The following is a 23,794-nucleotide window of genomic DNA, read 5'->3' as shown; positions in this document are numbered from 1 at the left end:
GTAAATTCAGAATTCTACTTAACAGCGATTTTTAATTATCAAAATTTCAATGAATTTTTTAATATCTAAAACTCATCCTATTATTTTCTTCCAGCACTGGAATCAGCAAACATAACATACATTTTTTAACTTTAAATAGTACATAACAAAGGAGATTCAAGCAACTCAACAAAATTTTAAAAAGAAAAATTAGACTACATGGTGAGCTTCAAACATAAACAGTTGGAATAAATATAAGGAGAAAAGAAAAACAATAAATGTGCATATGTTAAATAATAAGATTCAAAGTAGAAATACCTGTATTTTTACATAAAGCATATAAATGATGAATAATCAAAATACTCATGCATATCCACTCAAATTATACATATCTAAAGCTATCACAAAAAAAGTAAAAATAGTGAAATCATAGAAGGGCACTAGATAAATATCACTCAAAAGCAAAAAACAATAATGTAAAAACTTCAGTGAATTTTAAAAAATACACGACTCCACAAATTTGGAGTAGAAATCTTGCCATAACTGGTCCTAAGTTTTAGACCTGAGTCAGACGACAATAACTTCTATCTTCAGATACCGGTTTGAGTGATTATGTTCAAACTAGGGCAAAATGCAGAACTGAAGAAAAGCATCTCTTATTAACATGATGAGAAACAGTATAAAAAATAACTGAAACTAAGAGACATAGGGGCGAAAGCAACTTGGACCACTTAGCAACTCACTTATACATCTCTCTAAAAAAGCAAATTCACTGCAAGTCTGTGTCCTTTAAAAGGTTCAGTTAAACTCATGTCATGATTTACAAGTTTCACCAAAATACACTGTATATTCGTGAAGATCTAACATGAATAGGAAGCCTCCGTTCCCATTCCTATTCCTATGAAAAGGAAACCTGCCATTCCTGACACCAGCAAACGAGAACTTGGTATCAAACACAGACAGTGATTCACCTTGGTTTCTTCCAAAGATTTCTGCAAATCTTCTGCACCAAAAGAAGGCTGCACAACGGGAACTCTTTCTGTGGTTTCTTTTATCCATGATTTTAATGATTTAACCAGGACTTGAAAGGCACCCATCTGTTCTTGACAAGAAGATACTGCTTCTTTTCTAGATCACAAACACCATTGACAAATTTAAGCCACAAAGGGAGATACCCCAAAGGACTCATAACTAATAAACAAATTATTACTCCTATATCAGATTTAACATTAAGAAAAAAAAAATCTTCGCCCACGCACATGCCAACCCTCAGATACAGGAGGAAAGATTTCCTAGGTGGCAAGTGAAATCAGTGAAGTCCTTGTCTGTTTTCAGTAGAGTCCACAGATCAAGACAAAACGGTTATGATGTCTGTAACCCATATGGAACAGCTCTCTACAGTGCTACACAAACTCTAAAGGCCATATAAACATCTTTAACATGATTTACAGTCAGTGTGCTTTGATCTGTCTGCTTTATACGGTGCTAAACGCCAGCAGGCTGAGACCCAGAAGGGAAACAAGCCACCGACGTCAGGGAAGCACAGCGCCACCCAGTGGTGTTTATGCTGCATTACAGTCCAGTCCAGCCCAGTTCAGTTCAGTTCCTTGACTCAGTCGTGTCCGACTCTGTGACCCCATGGACTGCAGCACGCCAGGCTTCCCTGCTGCTGCTGCTGCTAAGTCACTTTAGTCGTGTCCGACTCTGTGTGACCCCATAGACGGCAGCCCACCAGGCTCCCCTGTCCCTGGGATTCTCCAGGCAAAACACTGGAGTGGGTTGCCATTTCCTTCTCCAATGCATGAAAAGTGAAAAGTGCAAGTGAAGTTGCTCAGTCGTGTCTGACTCTTAGCGGCCCCATGGACTGCAGCCCACCAGGCTCCTCCGTCCATGGGATTTTCCAGGCAAGAGTGCTGGAGTGGGGTGCCATTGCCTTCTCCGCCAGGCCTCCCTGTCCATCACCAACTCCAGAGCTTGCTCAAACTCATGTCCATCGAGTGGGTGATGCCATCCAGCCATCTCATCCTCTGCTGTCAATTTAGTGGATGGGTAAACTGGTCTTCAATGGACATGAACTTGGACAAACGCCAGGAGACAGTGAGGAACAGGGAAGCCTGGCAGGCTGCAGTCCATGGGGTCGTGAAGAGTTGGACATGACTTGGCAACTGAACGACAAATTGGGTCTTTAGAGAGGACAGGACTGAGTTTCTAAAACACAAGGTGAGACCTAGTGATGCTGAATTTTAATGGATGCCTCCCCCACAGGTACTCAGAAAGCTCCACGGTGAACTGTACACAGACCTCCCTGGACACGCAGCACCAGGGACGGAGGGTACCGCCTGGCACATGCACAGCTCTGAGGAGAGGTCTGGCAACTGGATTTGGCTCCTGGATACTTTGCGGATCGTGTGTGCTCACGTGCAGGGGTGTGGATTATCGGCAGAGAGTCCGCGGCTGCTAAACTAATCACTGAGGACCACGCGGTTTTACCATCGGGTCCATTTGACAGAAAAAAACAACTTAGATTTACCCAGGGAAACCAAGATTATTTCTTCTGTGCAATGTGAACTAAACGGGATGGAAATGATAGCTCTGTGAGTAGTTCCCACAGCGCCCAGAAGTTTCAGGTAGAGAATTCTAAAGAAATAAAAAGAGTTGAAAGAGAAATGGTTACTTTCTATCTTTGGCGGGGGGTGGGGGGGGGCGCTTCCATATGAATTCTGGCAAAACCAGATATATATTTTAAACTAGCACGAGATCAACAGTATATTCAATCAAAGCTCAGTCACAAGGCTCACCCCTGTGCAGCTTTTTACCTTAATTTAGGTTCACTTTTGTGTCTTATCTTGTTTGTTCATGGAATCATATCTGATCTGCTGCTGCTGCTGCTGCTAAGTCGCTTCAGTCATGTCCAACTGTCTGCGACCCCGTAGATAGTAGCCCACCAGGCTGCCCCGTCCCTGAGATTCTCCAGGCAAGAACACTGGAGTGGGTTGCCATTTCCTTCTCCAATGTGTGAAAGTAAAACGTGAAAGTGAAGTCGCGCAGTCATGTCCAACTCTTTGCGACCCCATGGACTGCAGCCTACCAGGCTCCTCTGCCCATGGGATTTTCCAGGCAAGAGCACTGGAGTGGGGTGATACTGCATGTCTGATCTACAACTCCTTAAAAACCAAACTACTTTTTTTAAAAAAGACATCCAGAACTATATTGGATTGATGCATAGTTTCTGAACTGAGTCCAGAAAGCCATGGCCACTGGCTATCTTTCAAGGTTATTTCAAGGCTTTTGCTGAAGATTTTAGACTAAAGTAAGTTTAGACTACTTTCAGTAAAACACTACCACCACCGTGCTCCTCACATAATGCCTTCTACTTTCATGCAAGAAAAATTCACTTTCCCTCCTAAACAATTTAACAAAAATACACTTTAACAGCAAAAGACTTAGCAACACAGAAGGACTTATAAAGTAGCCCTATGCTTATTCTCAAGTTTCTAAAACTGTTCCAGGTTATCTGTGTAAAGAAATAAAAATCATGCATTTCAATTAGTATCAAGTGGAATGAAATTCAGTTTCTTAAGTGGTGCTCACTTTTCTTTGACAGTGTCCTCCATTTCCTTGAATTTTTTTGACAAATTATTTGTTTTTTCAAATACCAGAGCCTTATCCCCTGGCAAGCCATGGCTGGAGATCTCCTTCAAGAGTTCTGCAAAACTTCCAGATCTTTCTTGCGTTCTAGCAATTCAGATGTTGATTCCTACAAAACATCAACATGAGATGTTGCTGCAGACACAGAGAACAGACCAGTGGCTGTCAAAGGGGAGGGGTTGGGGAGGGGTGGGGTGGGGGTCTGAGATCAGCAGAGGCAGACTCTTAGATGCAGGAGGACAAACAGGGTCCTACTGTGCAGCATGGAGAACTACACTCAGTATCTGATGACAAACCACAATGGAAAAGAATATGGAAAAGAACATACGTATTAGTATATATACACAAATACCCTTTTTCAACAACATGAGAGACGACTTTACACATGGACATCACCAAATGGCCAATACTGAAATCAAATCAATTACATTCTTAATAGCCAAAGATGGAGAAGCTGTAAACAGTCAGCAAAATAAGACCTGGAGCTGACTGTGGCTCAGATCAACAGCTTCTCACAGCAAATTTCAGGCTTGAACTAAAGAAAGAGGGGAAAACCACTAGGCCAGCCAGGTATGACTTAAACCCACTATGAATATGCAGCAGAGGTAACGAACAGATTCGAGGGATCAGAACTTGTAAACACTCTGCCTGCAGAACTATGGTCGGAGGTCCGTGACATTGTACAGGAGGGGCAAACAAAACCATCCCAAAGAAAAAGAAAAGCAGGAAGGTGAAGTGGTTATCAGAGGAGGCCTCACAAATAGCAAAAGGGAGAAGAGAAGTGAAAAGCAAGGGAGAAAGGCAAGGGTGTATCCAACTAAACGCAGATTTCCAAAGAAGAGCACAGAGAGACAAGAGGGCCTTCCCCAATGATCCGTGTATAAAACTAGAAGAAAACAACAGTCTTCAGGAGAACCGGAGACACCAAGGGATCATTTTATCCAAAGATATGCACAATAAAGGACATAAAGAGTAGAGACCTAGCAGACGCTGAAGAGATCAAGAAGAGACGGAAAGAACACACAGAAAAACCGTAAAAAAGACCCAGATGAACTGGATGACCACGATGGTGTGGTCAGCCACCAAGAGCCAGACATTCTGAAAAGTGAAGAAGCCATGTGGGCCTTAGGAAGCACTGTTATTATCAAAGCTAGTGGATGCAACAGAATTCCAGTAGAACTGCTCAAAACCCTGAAGGATGATGCCATCAAGGTATTGCATTCAATATGTCAAAAATCTGGAAGACCCAGCAGTGACCACAGGACTGGAAAAGGTCAATCCTCATCCCAAGAATACTGAAGAATGTGCTAACCATCAGACAACTGCACTCATCTTGCATGCTAGTAAGATCATGTTTAAAATCTTGCATGCTAAGTTTCAGCATTATGTGAACCAAGAACTTCTAGATGTCCAAGCTGGGTTTAGAAAAGGAAGAGGGACCAGAGATCAAATTGCCAACATCTGCTGGATCACAGAGAAAGCAAGGGAATTCCAGAAAAACATCTACCTCTGTTTCACTGATTAAGCCAAAGAATTTGATTGTATGGATCATAATAAACTGTAGAAAGCTCTTCAAGAGATGGGAATACCAGACCACCTGACCTGTCTCCTGAGAAATCTGTACTCAGGTCAAGAAGCAACAGTTAGAACCCTGTATGAAACAGCTGGCTGGTTCAAGATTAAGAAAGGAGTGCAACTAGGCTGTCTATAGTCACTGTGTTTGTTTAATTTATATGCTGAGCACATCAGGAGAAACGCTGGGCTGGATGCGTTACAAGCTGGAATCAAGACAGGCAGGAGAAACATCAACCTCAGACACGCAGATGATACCACTCTAAAGGAGGAAAGTGAAAAGGCACTAAAGAACCTCTTGATGAGGGTGAAGGAGGAGAGCAAAAAAGTTGCCTTAAAACTCAACATTCAAAAAACCAAGATCATGGCATCCAGCCCCATCACTTCATGGCAAATAGAGGGGAAAACAGTGCAAAGAGTAACAGATTTTCTCTTCTTGGGCTCTAAAATCACTGAAGATGGTGACTGCAGCCATGAAATCAGAAAATGCTTGCTTTTTGGCAGGAAAGCTATGACAAACCTAGAGAGTGTGCTGGAAAGCAGAGACATTACTCTGCCAAAAAGGTCTGTATAGTCAAGGCTTTGGTCTTCCCAGTGGTCATGTGCAATTGTGAGAGCTGGACCATAAAGAAGTCAGAGCTCCAAAGAATTGATGCCTTCGAACTATGGTGCTGGAGAAGACTCCTGAGAGTCCCTTGGGCTGCAAGATCAAACCAGTCAATCTTAAGGGAGATCAACCTTGAACACTTGTTGGAAGGACTGATGCTCAAGGTGAAACTCCCATATTTTGGTCATCTGATGCGAACAGCTGACTCACTGGAAAAGTCCCTCCCTGATGCTGGGAAAGATTGAGGGCAGAAGGAGAAGAGGGTGTCAGAGGATGAGATGGCTGGATGGCATCACCGATGCAATGGACATGAACTTGGGCAAACTTTGGGAGATGGTGAGGGACAGGGAGGTCTGGCGTGCTGTAGTCATGGGGTTGCAAAGAGACAGATCTGACTGGATGACTGAACAACAACAACAACACACACACATATAAAACTGACTTAGTTTGCTGTACAGCAGAAATTAACACAACACTGTAAATGAACTAAACTTCAATAAGAAAAATAAAACAATATATAGGATGTTGCCAGATCTTCAAAGGGCTTTCCACCAAGTTGTAGGTATGGACGCAAATGACGCTACTCAGAATGTCAGAGAACGATCCTGCCTACGATCTAAGTGTAAACCAACATGCAGGCAGGCTGTCTGAAAGAGAACACGGTAAACTTTAATTTAAAAGTGCACCCTACGTTCTACTCTGAGTTCTGGAATAGGATATGCATGGTATCTATGATATACAGAAAATGAGAGATGGGGTTCACTTCTGGGCAATGAGCAGAGGCCTCAAGGAGGAAACGGGCTCTGAAGTTTTTAAAGGAGAAAAGCACGGATCTTTTCCAATCCATCAGCAATTTAAATGATGCCTGTTAATCGCAATTCTGCCCGTAAATGTATGCGCTTGTCTTGGCTGCTGATACACTTGATCAGCCTTGTGAGTTCCAAGGAAGACATACCTGCATAAACTGAGACAGCTCAGTAACATCCTTCCCAGGTACATCTGCCTCAGTGAGAGCCTGGGTTTTGGCTTCTAAGAACGTGTGGAGCTTCTCTGAGAGGTTCTCAAACCGCTCCACTTTGGTTTTGAGCTTCTCCACCTGGGCAAGTTTTTCCTTGTGTTTGTGACTTGCTTCTGAAAACCGGAAGGCTAAGTCCTTCATCCGGGCCTGCAGCGAGGATGCGGTGGACGGGTCGGTGGTTTCTGTGAACCGCTTCACTTTCTCATTCATGGCGTTTATGCTGCTCTGCCGCCCTGCAATGTCCTGCTCCAGCATCTGAAATGGACCAAAGACCATGTGCGCAATATGTTTACAAATAACGTCACAGACTTGTAAAGATTACTATTCACAACAACAGAAGCTTGAGCCACCTGTGACTAAGGAAGCTAACGGGAGTGACCGACCAGCTGACGGGGTCCCCCAGCCCCAGCCCACCCCACCCCCCGCCCCCGCCCGGCCAACCACGGAGCCTGCAGACAGCTGGCCGGCTGCCCTGGAGACGCGGCAGGTGGCTGCCACTCTGCAACCCCAGGATCTCCTGCAGCCCAGGGATTAGCCACGCTGCTGGGTTTCTGAAGGCCAGACAAGACTGATCTGATTAACTCCTGGGCAGCGGGCTGAAGCCGGGCGAACAAACAGGGCCCAGTGTGTGAGACGCTGTCTGCCATGAGCGACGATCAGGAAAGGTACAAGCAGCCCCTCTCTGCTCCTTTGCACATGTGACTGTGCAGGCACTACTTTGCACGCTGCTGTACTCAGGAAACATCTCTTTATGCCTTAAATTCATCTTAAATCTACCCATCTTTGGAGCTCATTACACTTTTTTCAATATAATTTTTAACTGAGATATAACTGACATATATAACATTATGTTACAATAATGTTAAACAGTAAGTCAGTTTCAGCTGGACAACATAATGGGGCTCCCCCGATGCCCCGGCAGGTAAAGAATCCGCCTGCAGTGCAGGAGTCACAGGAGATGTGGGTTCAATCGCTAGGTCAGGAAGATCCCCTGGAGAAGGAAATGGCAACCCAGTATTCTTGCCTGAAAACTCCCACAAACAGAGAAGCCTGGCGGGCTCCAATTCAATGGGTCTCAAAGAGTCAGATAGGACTGAGCAACTGAGTTCACATGCGCATATAACATGAAGATTCGATAGTTGGAAATATTGCTAAATGATCACTACAATAAGTCTAGGTAACGTCCATTACCACACCTAGTTACAATTTTTTTTCTTGTGATAAAAACTTTTAAGATCTACCCGCTTAGTAACTTTCCTACAATTATTTTGAATATACCCAATATCAAGTGCTATTTTAGCCAGAGAACCCAACAGTACACAGGTTCAAGTTCCCAGGAAAAATAAGTCTGTTTTTCCCTAAAGAAAATTAGAGGGTTGTGCTTTCTGCCATCTAGAATGAGGCTTACAACTCAAGACTGTATGTTGAGGAGGATATATAAAAAAGCAGATAATGTTACAGTAACACTTTATATATAGATTTTATGTCTGCACATGGGAAAATCCAGGATATATGAATTTTAGGGATGAAAATGTGTAGCGAGGATGAGTGAAATGCTTTGAGACGGGCAGAGCATGAAAGCATCCACACTTTTTAAATAACCTGAGATACTGTTTTTCCCCCACTGAATAGTGGTCTACTTGTTTGAAGTCACTTACGATGCTTTTACTGATGACATCCTGCAGAGCGGTGGAACTCAAGGGCAGCTGGCACGGCTCCTGCAGGCAGCGCTCCACCCCCTCCATCCAGAGCAGCATCTCGTCCAGGCCGTCTTGCACGCTCAGCGAGCGGGTCAGCGTCATCTGCAGCTTCTCGTTCCGCTCACTCACAGACGCAGACAGGTCATCGTACCTCCCGACAATGTCATCTAGTCCAAAAGAATCAGGGAACGTCAACCACTAAGAGCTCTCTGCCCCACTCCTTTCCAGAATATGCTAAGGAGATTCACAAAATTCCCACACTAGAACTGGAAGAAGAAGAAAAGATTTAAGTGGCAAATTCATATTTGCACCATCAGAGCACCACCAAAACCTGAAAACAGAAAGCAAAGATCCCAGTGGAAAATAAAAAGCCGGGGATTTTTGACTAGTGTATATGTGTGTACATCATCTGGATTGGAAAAGAGATTTGGGGATGTGTAAACATTTGAACTGTCCCAGAGAAATGAACGAGTTCCAGATAGCCAATCTTTGGAGTACATGGTGGTTTCTCAATGTGACATTTCATATTAGCCACACTTCATAACTACGTGGGGGGGAGGCGACAGCTGCATAGAGCCAATTCCAAGGGAAAACACACACTTCCAAGGATTTATTCAGAATTCACCTTTACACATAAAAAGTTATTTCAATCTCTGTCTCTCTTGCTGTCTCTCATACACACACATACACATTTAGGTTCTGTCATCCTTTGCATCCTAAGCAAAGGATTCAAACACATAGAAGGTGGCAAAAGCAAATGTTAATAGAAAACAGACAATGAAAATCCACATTAAATGAAGGCGGTTGAGATTACGCTTCTAAGGTTAACACTGAATTTCTCTGATAAATTTAATAGCAGACAAAAAGGGAAGGAAAAACACAAACAGGCTGACCTATCAGATGAGATCAGTTTCCATTCTGAAGACTTAAGACGCTTAAAAAAAAAACTTTCTGGCTAGTTTTCATTCATATATAAAGCTCTACATTTTAACATCCTATATTCTATGTTGCAGACCAATGAGAAATTCAAAGAACAATGGTTTTTACTGTATTCCCCTCTCCTTTCCTCCCCACAACCCGTCTCTCTGGAAAACAATCATCAATTATCACTTACTGTCCAAGAATCTGAAAAAAATTGTAATGATTTCTGAATGCCATCATCTATACACTATGACCTTATGTTCTTATGTTTGGCCCACAGAACATATTCCATATAATTTTTGTTTGTTCTAACACTACATCATGAGAAAACAGTTTGACAAGTTTTCACCTGACTGAGAGGTCAAGCTGGGATGAATTAGAGAGTCAGTCATGCTCCTTTTATGAAAACACTAAGAAGGCCCTGGGAAGGGGGTGGGGAGGGCACAGCAGGTTCAAGTTCACGATTCTGTGAAGTCACAGAGCAGGCCACCCAAACTGCAGGCCACAACTGGCAGGTGGGCCATTTCTCACGTGGGCAGCTTCCCCAGGGCAACATCCTGTCTGTTTAGCCATGGTAAGTGATTTCCCAAGTAAGGTCACTATTTTAATAAACTTAGCACACACAACACTGTAAATCAACTATACGACAATTAAAACATTTTTTTAATCAATGCGTGGTTTACTTTTGGACTTAGTAATAAAATATCACTAAATTCTTAATTTTAGTAACTAAAAATTATGCTAGAAAAACATACAAAATTTACTTTTAGAATGTTACTTTTTAAAGTGGTGCCAGTCCAGGTTCGATGCACGATGCTGGATGCTTGGGGCTGGTGCACTGGGACGGCCCAGAGGGATGGTATGGGGAGGGAGGAGGGAGGAGGGTTCGGGATGGGGAACACATGTATATCTGTGGCGGATTCATTTTGATATTTGGCAAAACTAATACAATTATGTAAAGTTTAAAAATAAAATAAAATTAGAAAAAAAAAATAAAGTGGTTGGTTCTCTTAGAAGTCAACTAGATCTTAGAGAAACTCCTCTATATCTTAAATATACTTTCACATATTCCTAGAAAAATATGCCAGAGAGAGAAGTTTTACTCTTAAAACAATGTAACATATGTTAAATAATGTAACACATATTTTTAAACAAATGCAAGTGAATTGTGTACACTTAACAATCAGAGAAGGCAATGGCACCCCACTCCAGTACTCTTGCCTGGAAAATACCATGGACGGAGGAGCCTGGTAGGCTGCAGTCCATGGGGTCGCTGAGAGTCAGACACGACTGAGCGACTTCACTTTCACTTTTCACTTTCACACATTGGAGAAGGAAGTGGCAACCCACTCCAGTGTTCCTGCCTGGAGAATCCCATGGATGGGGGAGCCTGGTGGGCTGCCGTCAATGGGGTCACACAGAGTCGGACACGACTGAAGCGACTTAGCAGCAACAATGGGGAAAATGTCCAAGTACTTCTTCAAGTCACAGAATTACACATAATAAGAGTCTTTTTTCTCCCCCAAGCCCCTGTACCCAAGTCCTCTCAGCAGTGGTTACCAATGTAACCAGTGCCTGGGACAGAGGAGCAACATGTTGTAAGGTCTACTCATATTTTGATCTCATACTTTAACATATTACATTTTTTGTGTCGTATAATCATAATGTACATGTTAAGATAGTAACATCTGAAATTTATAAATACACATGCATCTCTGAGTATCTATATACAGATGCTGAAAAGTACAGGACAAAATGTGTGATCAGGAGATTGTGACTGTCTCTCGTGAACAAACTGGTGGCAGCCAAGGGAGTGGGGGTCGGGGAGGATGGAGTCGGGGGCGGTTAGCACACGTAAGCTTTTGTACACAGGATGGATAAACAACACGGTTCTGCTGCATGGCACAGGGAACTGTGCTCAATGTCCTGTGATAAACCACAAAGGAAAAGAACATTATACAAGAATGCATATACAGGTACAACCGGACCACTGCTGTACAGCAGAAATCAATACAAGGCTGCAATTCAACTATACTGCAATTTAAAAAGCTGATAAAGAAACTGCACTACATCATTGTTTAAATCCGTGAAATTAATACTGTAGCAGAAAAAGTATAAAATTTCATATATTTCTTTTACATTTTCTTCAAACAATGCAGTCGTTATGGTCATTATTACTGACATTTTGCCTCCAGGGTTCTTGCTTCTTTCAATACAAAATCATAAATAAGATGAAACATTTTTTCTTGTAAGTTAGAAGAAGCATACTGTATACAGCTGGAAATAAGTCATCCGAAAAAAACATTTTTGTAAGATTCTGACTGCCTGTAAAAACAAAAAAGGTGTGTCTTCTACAGAGTGGTTTATTTTTTAAATTCATTTTTACTGGAGTATAGTTAATTTACAATGTTGTGTTACTTTCTGCAGTACAGCAAAGTATATCAGTTATCCATCCATATACATACATATATATATATATATATATATATCATCCTTCTCTTTACCTAAAATTTCAGTTCAGATTTTAATGCCAGCTCTGTTGTGGTGAAAGGTCTGTTAATCATTTGCTGTGTTAGGATTTTTATTTCACACCAGTTCAGTCACTCAGTCGTGTCTGATACTTTGCGGCCCCATGGACTGAAATGTGCCAGGCCTCCCTGTCCATCACCAACTCCCTGAGCTTGCTCAAACTCATGTCCATTGAGTCAGTGATGCCATCCAACCATCTCATCCTCTGTCATCCCCTTCTCCTGCCTTCACTCATTCCCAGCATCAGGGTCTTTTCTAATGAGTCAATTCTTCACATCAGGTGACCAAAGTTTTGGAGCTTCGGCTTCAGCATCAGTCCTTCCAATGAATATTCAGGACTAATTTCCTTTAGGATTGACTGGTTTGATCTCTTTGCAGCCCAAGGGACTCTTAAGAGTCTTCTCCAACACCAGAGTTTAAAAGCATCAATTCTTTGGCGCTCAGCTTTCTTTATGGTCCAACTCTCACATCCATACGTGACCACTGGGAAAACCATAGCTTCGACTAGACTGACCTTTGCTGGCAAAGTACTGTCTCTGCTTTTGAATATGCTGTCCAGGTTGGTCATAGCTTTTCCTCCCAGGAGCAAGCATCTTTTAGTTTTATGGCTGCAGTCACCATGTGCAGTGATTCTGGAGCCCCCCAAAATAAAGTCTGTCACTGTTTCCATTGTTTTCCCATCTATTTGCCATGAAGTGATGGGACTGGACACCATGGTGTTAGTTTTCTGAATGTTGAGCTTTAAGCCAACTTTTTCACTCTCCTCTTTCACTTTCATCAAGAGGCTCTTTAGTTCTTCACTTTCTGCCATAAGGGTGGTGTCATCTGCATATCTGAGGTTACTGATATTTCTCCCTGCAATCTTGATTCCAGCTTGTGCTTCTTCCAGCCTGGCATTTCTCATGATGCACACTGCATATAAGTTAAATAAGCAGGGTGACAATATACAGCCTTGACGGACTCCTTTCCCTATCTGGAACCAGTCTGTTGTTCCAGGTCCAGTTCTAACTGTTGCTTCTTGACCTGCATACAGATTTCTCAGGAGGCAGGTCAAGTGTCTGGTATTCCCATCTCTTGAAGAATTTTCCACAGTGTGTTGTGATCCACACAGTCAAAGGCTTTGGTGTAGTCAATAAAGCAAAAGTAGATGTTTTTCTGGAATTCTCTTGCTTTTTCTATGATCCAAAGGATGTTGGCAATTTGATCTCTGGTTCCTCTGTCTTTTCTAAATCCACTTTGAACACCAAGAAATTTTCACACGAAGAAATACTTAATAATGTCAAACAACACATTAAATACAGGAAAAGCAGCAAAGTCAAAACAAAAAGTACAGTAAGACAATAAGTGACCTTAACTGATAATCCACTGGGCATTTAAACTAAACACTGTGAGTAGATACCAAGGGTAACGTAACAGCTCTGTTCTCAAGAAAGTCACCATCTAATGTGAGAGGATGCACAAGCATGAGTGTAACTGAACAGATTCCAGGGTCACGAAAGAGCCCAGGAGAGGAGAAGCGGGGACATTTCAACCTCTTATCACCGAGCTCCCACCCTGACAAGACTTCTCAAGCTTCTGCTCCTGGCCACAGGTTGAAAGTCTAGCCCAGCCCAATCCCAACAACCAAAAGAATCTTGCTCGGGTCTACTTTCCCTGATCATTGCACATTATTTCTTTTTTAATCAACTAAAATATAAAATAGAATTTTTAAAAAAACCTAAATGTAAGGCTGGATACAATAAAACTCTAAGAAGAAAACACACGCAGAGCCTGTGAAATAAATCGCAGCAGTGTCTTTTTGGATCCACGGCCTACAGTAACGGAGACAAAAACAAAAATAAACAACTGGGACCTAATTAAACTTAAAAGCTTTTGCACAGCAAAGGAAACCATAAACACAATGAAAAGACAACCCACAGAATGGGATGAAATATTTGCAAATGAAGCAACTGACAAGGGGGTCATCTCTAAAATATACAGTTTATGCAGCTGAATATCAGAAAAACTAGCAACTCAATCAAAAAATGGGCAGATCTAAATAGACATTCCCCTAAAGAAGACATACAGATGGTCAACAATCACATGAGAAGATGCTCAACATCACTAATTATTAGAGAAATATAAATCAAAACCACAATGAAGTATCACCTCACACTGGTCAGAATGGCCATCACCAAAAAGTCCACAGACAATAAAACACTGGCAAGGGTGTGGAGAAAAGGAAACCCTCAAACACTGTTGGTGCAAATATAATTTGGTACAGTCACTGGGGAGAATAGTTCCTCACAAAAACCAAAAATAGAGTTACCGTATGATCCAGCAATCCCATTCCTGAGTATATATCCAGAGAAAACCGTAATTCAAAAAGATGCATGCACCCCAATGTGCAGAGCAGGACTACTTACGTTAGCCAAGACATGGAGACAACCTAAACGTCCATTGACAGATGAACGGATAAAGAAGATGTAGCATCAATACATCTATACAGTGGAGGATTACCCAGCCATAAAAAGAACAGGGTAATGCCATCTGCACCAACACGGATGGACCCAGAGATTATCATAGTGAGCGAAGTCAGACACAGAGTGACAAATACACGATGTCATTTATATGTGGAATCTAAAAATACTGATACAAATGAACTTATTCACAAAACAGAAACAGACTCAGACATACAACACAAATGTTACTAACCAGGAAATGCTGGGGGTTGGAATAAACTAGAAGTTTGGGATCAAGAAAGTACACACTGCCGGCAGGAAGTACATAGTCACATGGACCTACTGTACAGCCCTGGGAACTCTACTCAGTATTTTCTAATAACTAACCTATGAGAAAAGAATTTGAAAAAGAGTATAGATACATGTATGACTGAATGATTTTGCTCTACCCCTTAAACTAACAAAATACTGTTCATCAACTACAATATAAAAGTTTTTAAAAAGTTTTGCTATATTGTCTAAATTAAAACTTAAGGATGTTCTTTGCAAACCACATGACCAGTCCCCATTCCCAAGACGCTAAGACGCCTGCCACAGAGGGCGGGTCTTCGCTCAGACTGGGAGGAGCCGTTCCAGAGAGAAAGTGACGGGAACGTGCTAGCGAGTGATGCCCCCGTGTCTATTAGGAGACCTTTGTTTAGAACACGCCCACGAGACCAGACGCAGGGACACTGCACACTTACCCAGCGTTTTCTGGATGTCACTCTTGGCGGGAAGGAGAGATGCCCTGGAGTCTAACAACACTTCAGCTGTTTTCTTCAGTTTCTCTACAGCCACTTGCTGACTTGATATCTGTCCCTGCAGAGCCTGGAGAATCAAATGCCTCAATTATACTCAGTAGGACTGAATAACAGATTTGCAGCATGAAAAAAAGGTGCACGGTAAGACAAAGTGAAATCGGACAGAGATTTGCCATTAGCAGAAACTGACACCAGAATTCTGAGAATCAGGCCAATTATAAAGCGGCACTAGGAACCACCAGCCACTTAGGATCACCCAGATTCACTCCCGGAATAAACGCTCAGCATCTGCGCACGATAAACAGCCTCATTCCCCATCCTCAGACACTCCACCCCCAGCCCAAGTTCCCCACAACCTCCAGAAAACAAAGACAGATGAGAGACAAACAAGCAACAAAAAACCTTTGGGGCCGTTTCAGACTCCAGGTAAGGAGACAGTTACAGATTCTCAGCACATCCTGACTCAATTCTGAGTCATATTCATTTCCATCAATGAAACAGAAGTTATTTAACATCTAACCAATTTCAAAAAAGCTTGAAATTTTTACGAAAAATACAAAGACCACACAGACACAAAGCTTAGCCACAGGGTCTTCTGGTCTAAGGCAGGAAGTGGTGACTGCTAAAGATGAGTAAGAAAAGCTGAGTGGGGAGGACTCCTCCGTGGGGTGGGCCAGGCTGGGTCTGGGGAAGGGGTGGCTCTGGGCCTCCTCCTGGGCTGCACGGTCCCCAGGTGGTGTCTTCCCCCTCCTTCCCATCTGCAAACCACGAAGCAAGCCCTGACAATTTCAGCTTCTTCACCTTTGTTTAAACTTGGGCTCCTGCTCTGTATTTTTGAATCACAGGAGGATGATCTCTTACTTCACTGGAAAAAGCCTCCTAACCACACGCTCTCCCTCCAGTCTCTCCCCCGATACAGTCCCCAGTGTGTTTGATGGAAGACACACACCCAGCTTCATGACTCACCTCTGAAAATCTTTCATGGCTTCCTCATGCTTCAGAATAGAGGGGATACTGGAACTTTCTATCAATGGCCCAAGGAAATCTATTCCTCAGTTCTATCTTCAGTTTCATCTTTATCCACCTCTGGTTCCAGGTGTGGCCCACGACACAGCTATCCCTCAGAGAGTCACTCTTCCTGGACCCAAGGCCCCAGCATCTCTACACACTGAGCTTGGCAGGCAACCCTGAGCTTGGCTCTTACCTTGAACATTCAGCCTGGGGGCCTCCCTGTCTCTTCCCACCCCAACCTGGAACACCACCCCAAGGAGCTCCCAGATTTGCCCTGTGAATATCACTGCATTGATCTGTCTCTTCCATCAAACTGGAACCTCCGTGTGAACTAGGAATTGATACTGTCCAAGTTCCGTTACCACTGCCTCACCCAGTGCTGGTCACATAGCACTGATGGAAGTTTCTGGAATAAATGAGTAAGTGAGTAAGTAAATAAATGAAGATATAAGGTGTAAGGTTTTAAAAGCTCCTCTTCTATTTTAGCCTCCAACAACAACAACAAAAAGCAAATGCCTAAAGCCAGTAGCAAAAATCTCCTCAATTAACTCCCATATCCAAGAAGCTGTGATAATACAGGCAGCTGGACATATGTCCAAAGGTTCGACAAAAAAGGACCAGCTTGGGACCTGTGATCTGAGTACCAGATCCTACAGTTGATCCAAGAGACCAGAGAATCCGCATCCAAATGGTCATTTTGGGAAATTCTCCACAGGTTTAGTTGCCATTAACGGTAAGAAGTTTCTCAAAACAGGAACTTCACCTAAAATGGACTGAAGTCTAAGCCACACAGACAGCTTACTCACCTCACACAGGTTAATAGGAAATGAAGCAAGTTTAAAGGTACCTCCAAAAAGAGTATTCTTTAGAATGTGAGTTCCCCAAAGTCAGAGACAGGGTTTTAACTCCTTGCATCTTCACAAAACCTAATAGCTGACCTAGTATATAAATGTCTCCGAACGAATGAATTTATGTAAAAGTGATCATGGTTTTATAAAAATATCCTATACCAACGATGGCCCTACCGACCATCCTAAAACTTAAAATAGATTACAAAAAAGCATCTCTTCTTTACCTATTCTCTTTAAAACATCCACACCTTTTCTCTTCATAATTATGTTCAAAACAGTCAATAGGTTTCAGTCCCTAACAAGGTAGGTCCCATCACTTTATGGCAAATAGAAGGGAAAAGAGTGGAAACAGTGACAGATTTTACTTTCCTGGGCTCCAAAATCACTCTGGATGGTGACTGCAGCCATGAAATTAAAGCAAGCATTTAATTTCTTAATGCAAGCAAGCATTTCTTGCTTCTTGGAAGAAAAGCTATGACAAATCTAGACAGCGTATTAAAAGGCAGAGACATAACTTTGCTGTCAAAGGTCCATAAAGTGAAAGCTATGGCTTTTCCGGTAGTCACATGTGGATGTGAGAACTGGATCATAAAGAAAGCTGAGTGCCTAAGAATTGATGCTTTTGAACTGTGGTGCTGGAGAACACTTTTGAGAGCCCCTCAGACAACAGAGAGTGAAGGACAGGGACGCCTGGCAGGCTGCAGTCCATGGGGTCGCAGAGTTGGACCCGACTTAGTGACTAAGCAACAACGTGTTACCAGGTTTTGATTTAGCCACGGGAGTAGTTTACAACACTACAAGACTGCAAACTGAAGTCTCAAATGGGTGCCATACGTTGTTTTTAATGGACTTCGATTAAATTAAAGCATGAAAGCAGCATCTGTGACAGGGAACGATGCAAGATGACGACCTTGGCTTCCAGCCTGGACCAGAGAAGAGTGAAGTTTATAAAGCCACGGGCACTTGTCCAGCTCATAAAAATCTCCGTACACTCGTCACCCTCCCTGAGATCAGAGCAAGCCTGGAAGGTCAATGTCATCCGTGGGACACGGTCCCATGCCTGGCTCCAAACCCAGGCCTCTACTTGGGTCCCAGGGTCTTGTCTTTCTGTGCTTCACGTGGAACCTAAGATCTCATTTCGTCCACTGACTTTGAAAAGCAGCATTCTAGCCCAGTGGTATCAGACTGCTGACAGGACAGCCAATGGTGATTTGAAAAATAACACTACTAACAATGTGCTATTGGCCTAAAGATTTCAAATGAACCCACTGGGTGCCCCAAATTACATTCATCATACAACAGAATATAAGTAGAAGTTAGTACGGAAAACGTAGAAAAGACTGATTATTTTGTAGTAGTCATGTGCCTGTATTATTGTTAAAAGACAAATGATTGTAAGATGTTGTTGGTAAAAGGAAAGAAATGGAGACTCCTTAGTCCTCATAAAAACAGATCCTCGCTACCTGTTGAGATCATCGGTGAGGAAGACATGGCCATGTGCCAGGAAAAACTCTAGTCACACATTTATTTTCTAAAATGACGCTGTGGCTTAATTGGAATTCATTCTCCTTGGAAACGTTCCTCTTTTTCTACTTCTTTGGCTGCCTTAAGACTAGAGGAGTCTTCTTCCTCTGTACGAACCAAGAAGTCTTCAGGTTTTAGAATTAATCCACGTTTCTATTTCATTAAAAAGCTATAGCATTCATTTCACTTTTTCCTTTAGTTATATTAAAACTACTTTTATACAGGATGTAATCAGTTTGTTAGTATAGACCTAACTAAAAATGTATTATTTCGGTTTGACATAGTTTCTAATGCTAAAAATACCTAACTTCCTAATTAAATGTAATACCAGAAATCTTAATAACCATCAGCTCCTGACATTTCCTATTAAAATAATGGCCTTTAAGTCACAACATCTCTTCTGCCAGCATACACTGTCCTTGGACCTGTCATCCAGTGGGGACTGAAAACTTCATTTAGATGGATCTATTCTCGGGCTTGTGGGCAAGAGAGAAACACACACACACACACACACACGAGCCTCAGGACTGAGAACGTACCCCTGACATTGGCAAGCTACATCACGTGGGGCTGGCCTGGCTCGGGCCACAGGTAGCGCTGGGTCAGCCCTGCCTGGGAAGTCACAGGCCCTGCCCTCTAGCCCCAGGCCCTCCCTCCTGTCTCTGCATGGCTTTAAGCTGCCACACTTTACTCCAGGGAACAACACAGCACTCCTCCTGCCAGAAGACACTGGCCTCACGCAATACCTAATGATCAGCGAAGTCAGTAGAGGACCTGCTTCTCTAGTTAACAGAACAGTGATTTCCGACTCTGTAACTAATAGATGGAACCAAGTCTGAAGGGCGGTGGTTTCACTGGCACTAACGCTGACTTTCTATCAAGCTGAGAATAATCTATTGCTATCCACCTGCTAAGAGGAAACACAGGAGAGATTTAAGAAATGAAACTTACAAACTCAAATTTTTTTTCTTCCTTTCTTGGCCTCATGGCCTGGCGTGTGGGATACTAGTCTCCTGACCTGCCGTCCAACCTGTGCCTCCTGCAGTGGAAGCATGAAATCTTAGCCCTGGACCACCAGGGACACCCCTCAAAATCAGAATTACGGGTCACATGAAAGGAGAAGAAAATTTTTCAAAAGTTCTGTCCCCTTACATGAAGATTTGGAAATATACCTGAAATGTACGAAATGGGCTGGACTCTCTGGGCCGCTGGGGGTGTGGCTGAGACCCCACAATTACACTGTCCCCCAGCAACCCTGCACATTCAAAAGGGCAGGTGGCTTCTCTGAGAAGTGGGCGAGGTGACAGCTGAACTGTGCACCTCTGTGAATCAGGGGGCAACTCAACAGGAACCCACGTGGAGTGTGACGGTGACAGTCCCCGGTACCCCGTCCACTCGTGAACGCTCACCAAGGACCCATGAGGGCCTCGGCACGCAGCAGTGAACAAAACAGACCAAGGGTCAGTCCTGCGGACCTCAGAGCTAACGAAGGAGAAAGATGACGAACAAAATAAGTAAGAGTAAAGACCACAGCTAGTCCGGGCAGGACTGGTCTGTGTCTGGGCAGGAGCGGGGGGGATATAAACCACAACAGCAGTGTGAGACCAGCTAAACCACAGCAGAAGAAAGAGAAATGGACAGACATGGGAAGACCAAGTCAGGAGTCCTGAGGAGGGACACGCACACCTTCCCAACCCCTCTCCCCTTGCCCTGCGGGCAGGATCACAGAAGTGGGGGGAAAGCAAGGTTTCCTGTGGGACTATCCCGGGGCTGGATCTCTCCCTCCCTCTCGTTTCTCTTACCTTCATCTCTTCCAGCTGCCGCTGCAGGTTTTTAGGGTCCACGGCAATGGGCTCGGATAAGTGTCTGCTGGCTGTGGCCTCGCAGGCCTGGAGCCCAGAGAGAAGCCCGCTCGAGGCGTCTTCGTAGTGCTGGCATTTATCCACCAGGTCTTTGAGGTTATTCCCGAGGACATTGCACTGAGAATGAAACACAGGAAGAGTGGAATCAGAATCTGCTACCTCTATACACAGTCTTCAGGACCTAGGAGTCATGCCACCTGCAAGACGCCAGACTTCAACCGCAGCGAGCGACACCCACAGAGCAGAGAGTTTCTCCTTTATATGAAGGTGCTTCCTCTAACCAATCAGAAAGTCACCTTAAACGTGAGCAGCCAGATTACATTTATGCCAGTTCAAAAACATACGCACAGGGCTGGGTCTTCAGCTAGACTGAAGCCCCTAAGTGTCAGTCATCAGAGGGGCTCATCTCACAGAGTTGACACACCAGGCGTAGAGTGTACATCAGACAGAGACATGGTCCCTGTGCTTCATGTTGCACAAGACTGATCAACTTCTCTATGTTGCACAAGACTGATCAACACGAGGAGGGAAGAATCCAGACCAGGAAAAGAAAAGGCCAACAGTCAATGATGCTCTGCAAGCCATGGAAGCAGCCTAGTCAACCTGTTCAGCTTATACTCTAAACTGGGACATGTTTTCTCTTTTTTATTTCTTTCACTGTTTTTAAACAAAATTCTCTTACTGGTCCATAAGAATAATAGAAATGGAAACTGTCTCTTAGCCACTCAGTATTAAAATAATACCAATCAAATATACATGTAAAGCAAACACTTGTGAAGCGAATTTTAAGAGACAAAGATTCCTTTCTCAAGTTTGAGGCTGCAAACTACTCTATAGTTACAGTTTATACTTCAGTTGCTCAATCGTGTTTGACTCTTTGCCACCCAATGCACTGCAGCACGCCAGGCCTCCCTGTCCACCACCAACTCCCAGAGTTCACTCAAACTCATGTCCACTGAGTCGCTGATGCCATCCAAACATCTCATCCTCTGTCGTCCCCTTCTTCTCCCACGTTCAACCTTTCCCAGCATCAGGGTCTTTTCAAATGAGTCAGCTCTTCGCATCAAGTAGCAAAAATATTGGAGTTTCAGCTTCAGCATTAGTCCTTCCAATGAACACCCAGGACTGATCTCCTTTAGGATGGACTGGTTGGATCTCCTTGCAGTCCAAGGGACTCAGAAGAATTTTCTCCAACACCACACTTCAAAAGCATCAATTCTTGTCACTCAACATTTTTCATGGTTCAAATCTCACATCCATACATGACTACTGAAAAAACCATAGCTTTGACTAGACGGACCTTTGTTGGCAAAGTAATGTCTCTGCTTTTTAATATGCTGTCTAGGTTGGTCATAAGGAGAAAGCAATGGCAACCCATTTGCCTGGAAAATCCCATTGGCGGAGGAGCCTGGAAGGCTGCAGTCCATGGGGTCGCTGAGGGTCAGATACAACAGAGCGACTTCACTTTCACTTTTCACTTTCATGCATTGGAGAAGGAAATGGCAACCCACTCCAGTGTTCTTGCCTGGAGAATTCCAGGGACGGGGGAGCCTGGTGGGCTGCCGTCTAGGGGGTCACACACAGTTGGACATGACTGAAGCAACTTAGCAGCAGCAGCAGCAGGTTGGTCATAACTTTTCTTCCAAGGAACAAGCATCTTTTAATTTCATGGCTGCAGTCACCATCTGCACTGATGTTGGAGCCCCAAAAATAAAGTCATTGTTTCCACTGTTTCTCCATCTATTTGCCATGAAGTCATGGGACCAGATGCTAGAAACATGCTAAAAACATGATTTTAGTTTTCTGAATGCTGAGTTTTAAGCCAACTTTTTCACTCTCCTCTTTCACTTTCATCAAGAGCCTCTTTAGTTCTTCTTTGCCTTTGGCCATCAAGGTGGTGTCATCTGCATATCTGAGGTTATTGCTATTTCTCCCTGCAATCTTGATTCCAGCTTGTGCTTCATTCATCCCGGCATTTAGCATGATGTACTCTGCATATAAGTTAAATAAGCAGGAAGACAAAATACAGCCTTAATGTACTGCTTTTCCTATTTGGAACCAGTGTGTTCTTCTATGTCCAGTTCTAACTGTTGCTTCTTGACCTGCATACAGATTTCTCAGGAGGCAGGTCAAGTGGTCCCATCTCTTGAAGAATTTTCCACAGTTGGTTGTGGTCGGCACAGTCAATAAAGCAGAAAGAGATGTTTTTCTGAAACTCTCGCTTTTTTGATGATCCTACAGATGTTGGCAATTTGATCTCTGGTTCCTCTGCCTTTTCTAAATCCAGCTTGAATATCTAGAAGTTCACAGTTCACATACTGTTGAAGCCTGGCTTGAAGAATTTGAGCATTACTTTGCTAGCGTGTGAGGTGAGTGTAATTATGCGGTAGTTTGAGCATTCTTTGGCATTGCCTTTCTTTGGGATTGGAATGAAAACTGACCTTTTCCAGTCTTGTGGCCACTGCTGAGTTTTCTGAATTTGCTGGCATATTGAGTGCAGCATTTTCACAGCATCATTCTTTAGGATTTGAAATAGCTCAACTGGAATTCCATCACCTCCACTAGCTTTGTTCGTAGTGATGCTTCCTAAGGCCCACTTGACTTCACATTCCAGGATGTCTGGCTTTAGGTGAGTGATCACACCATTGTGATTATCTGGGTAGTGAAGATCTTTTTTATATGGTTCTGTGTATTCTTGCCACCTCTTCTTAATATCTTCTGCTTCTGTTAGGTCCATACCATTTCTGTCCTTTATTGTGCCCATCTTTGCATGTAAAGTTCCCTTGGTATCTCTAATTTTCTTGAAGAGATCTCTAGTCTTTTCCATTCTATTGTTTTCCTCTATTTCTTTGCATTGATCGATGAGGAAGGCTTTCTTATCTCTCCTTGCTATTCTTTGGAACTCTGCATTCAGATGGTTCTAACATTCCTTTTCTCCTTTGCCAAAGTACTCTGCGCTTAGAGCCAAAATACACACACCACCTGCTGGTCAAAATGGGTAGTACAGAGTTTTACAGTCAGGGCTGCCTGGAAACCACACTACATGAACTAAAAAATAACTGTACAGTCTTAATCTTTAAATACACATTGCAGAAGTAAAGCAGATGAATAAGACTGATAGAAGCAAGATGAAAATGCCTTATTTTCCCTGCTTCAGTTTTCAAATTTCTTGCTTCTAATTCCAAAACTAAAGTTAACAGGACACAGTGAAAACTATAGGTACAGATTAAAAAGTTAAAAATGAAATCACCTTATTGCACAGAAAATGAAATCATAAACAAAACAAAATGAATACCAATGGAATCAGAGAAAATATTTGCAAATGGTGAAA

At 43.1% G+C, this 23,794-nt stretch overlaps 1 protein-coding gene across 1 annotated transcript in view; it reads right to left on the bottom strand.

The window, feature by feature from the left end:
- Positions 1-23,794, bottom strand: part of DST (dystonin) — a 406,366-nt gene that overhangs the window by 116,768 nt on the left and 265,804 nt on the right. Inside the window, 7 exon segments of the mRNA XM_086370990.1 lie at positions 951-1,107; positions 3,571-3,688; positions 3,691-3,736; positions 6,762-7,079; positions 8,483-8,691; positions 15,159-15,282; positions 20,404-20,580. Coding sequence (XP_086227116.1) covers positions 951-1,107; positions 3,571-3,688; positions 3,691-3,736; positions 6,762-7,079; positions 8,483-8,691; positions 15,159-15,282; positions 20,404-20,580 — 1,149 coding nt within the window.

This window comes from Bos grunniens, chromosome 23 (assembly GCF_055505025.1).
Source record: "Bos grunniens cultivar Pamir isolate PY7600 chromosome 23, Bosgru_T2T1.0, whole genome shotgun sequence".
In the NCBI taxonomy this organism is placed as follows: domain Eukaryota; kingdom Metazoa; phylum Chordata; class Mammalia; order Artiodactyla; family Bovidae; genus Bos; species Bos grunniens.
Note: the sequence above shows the minus strand (reverse complement) of the source record. Positions and strands in the feature narration are given on the sequence as shown.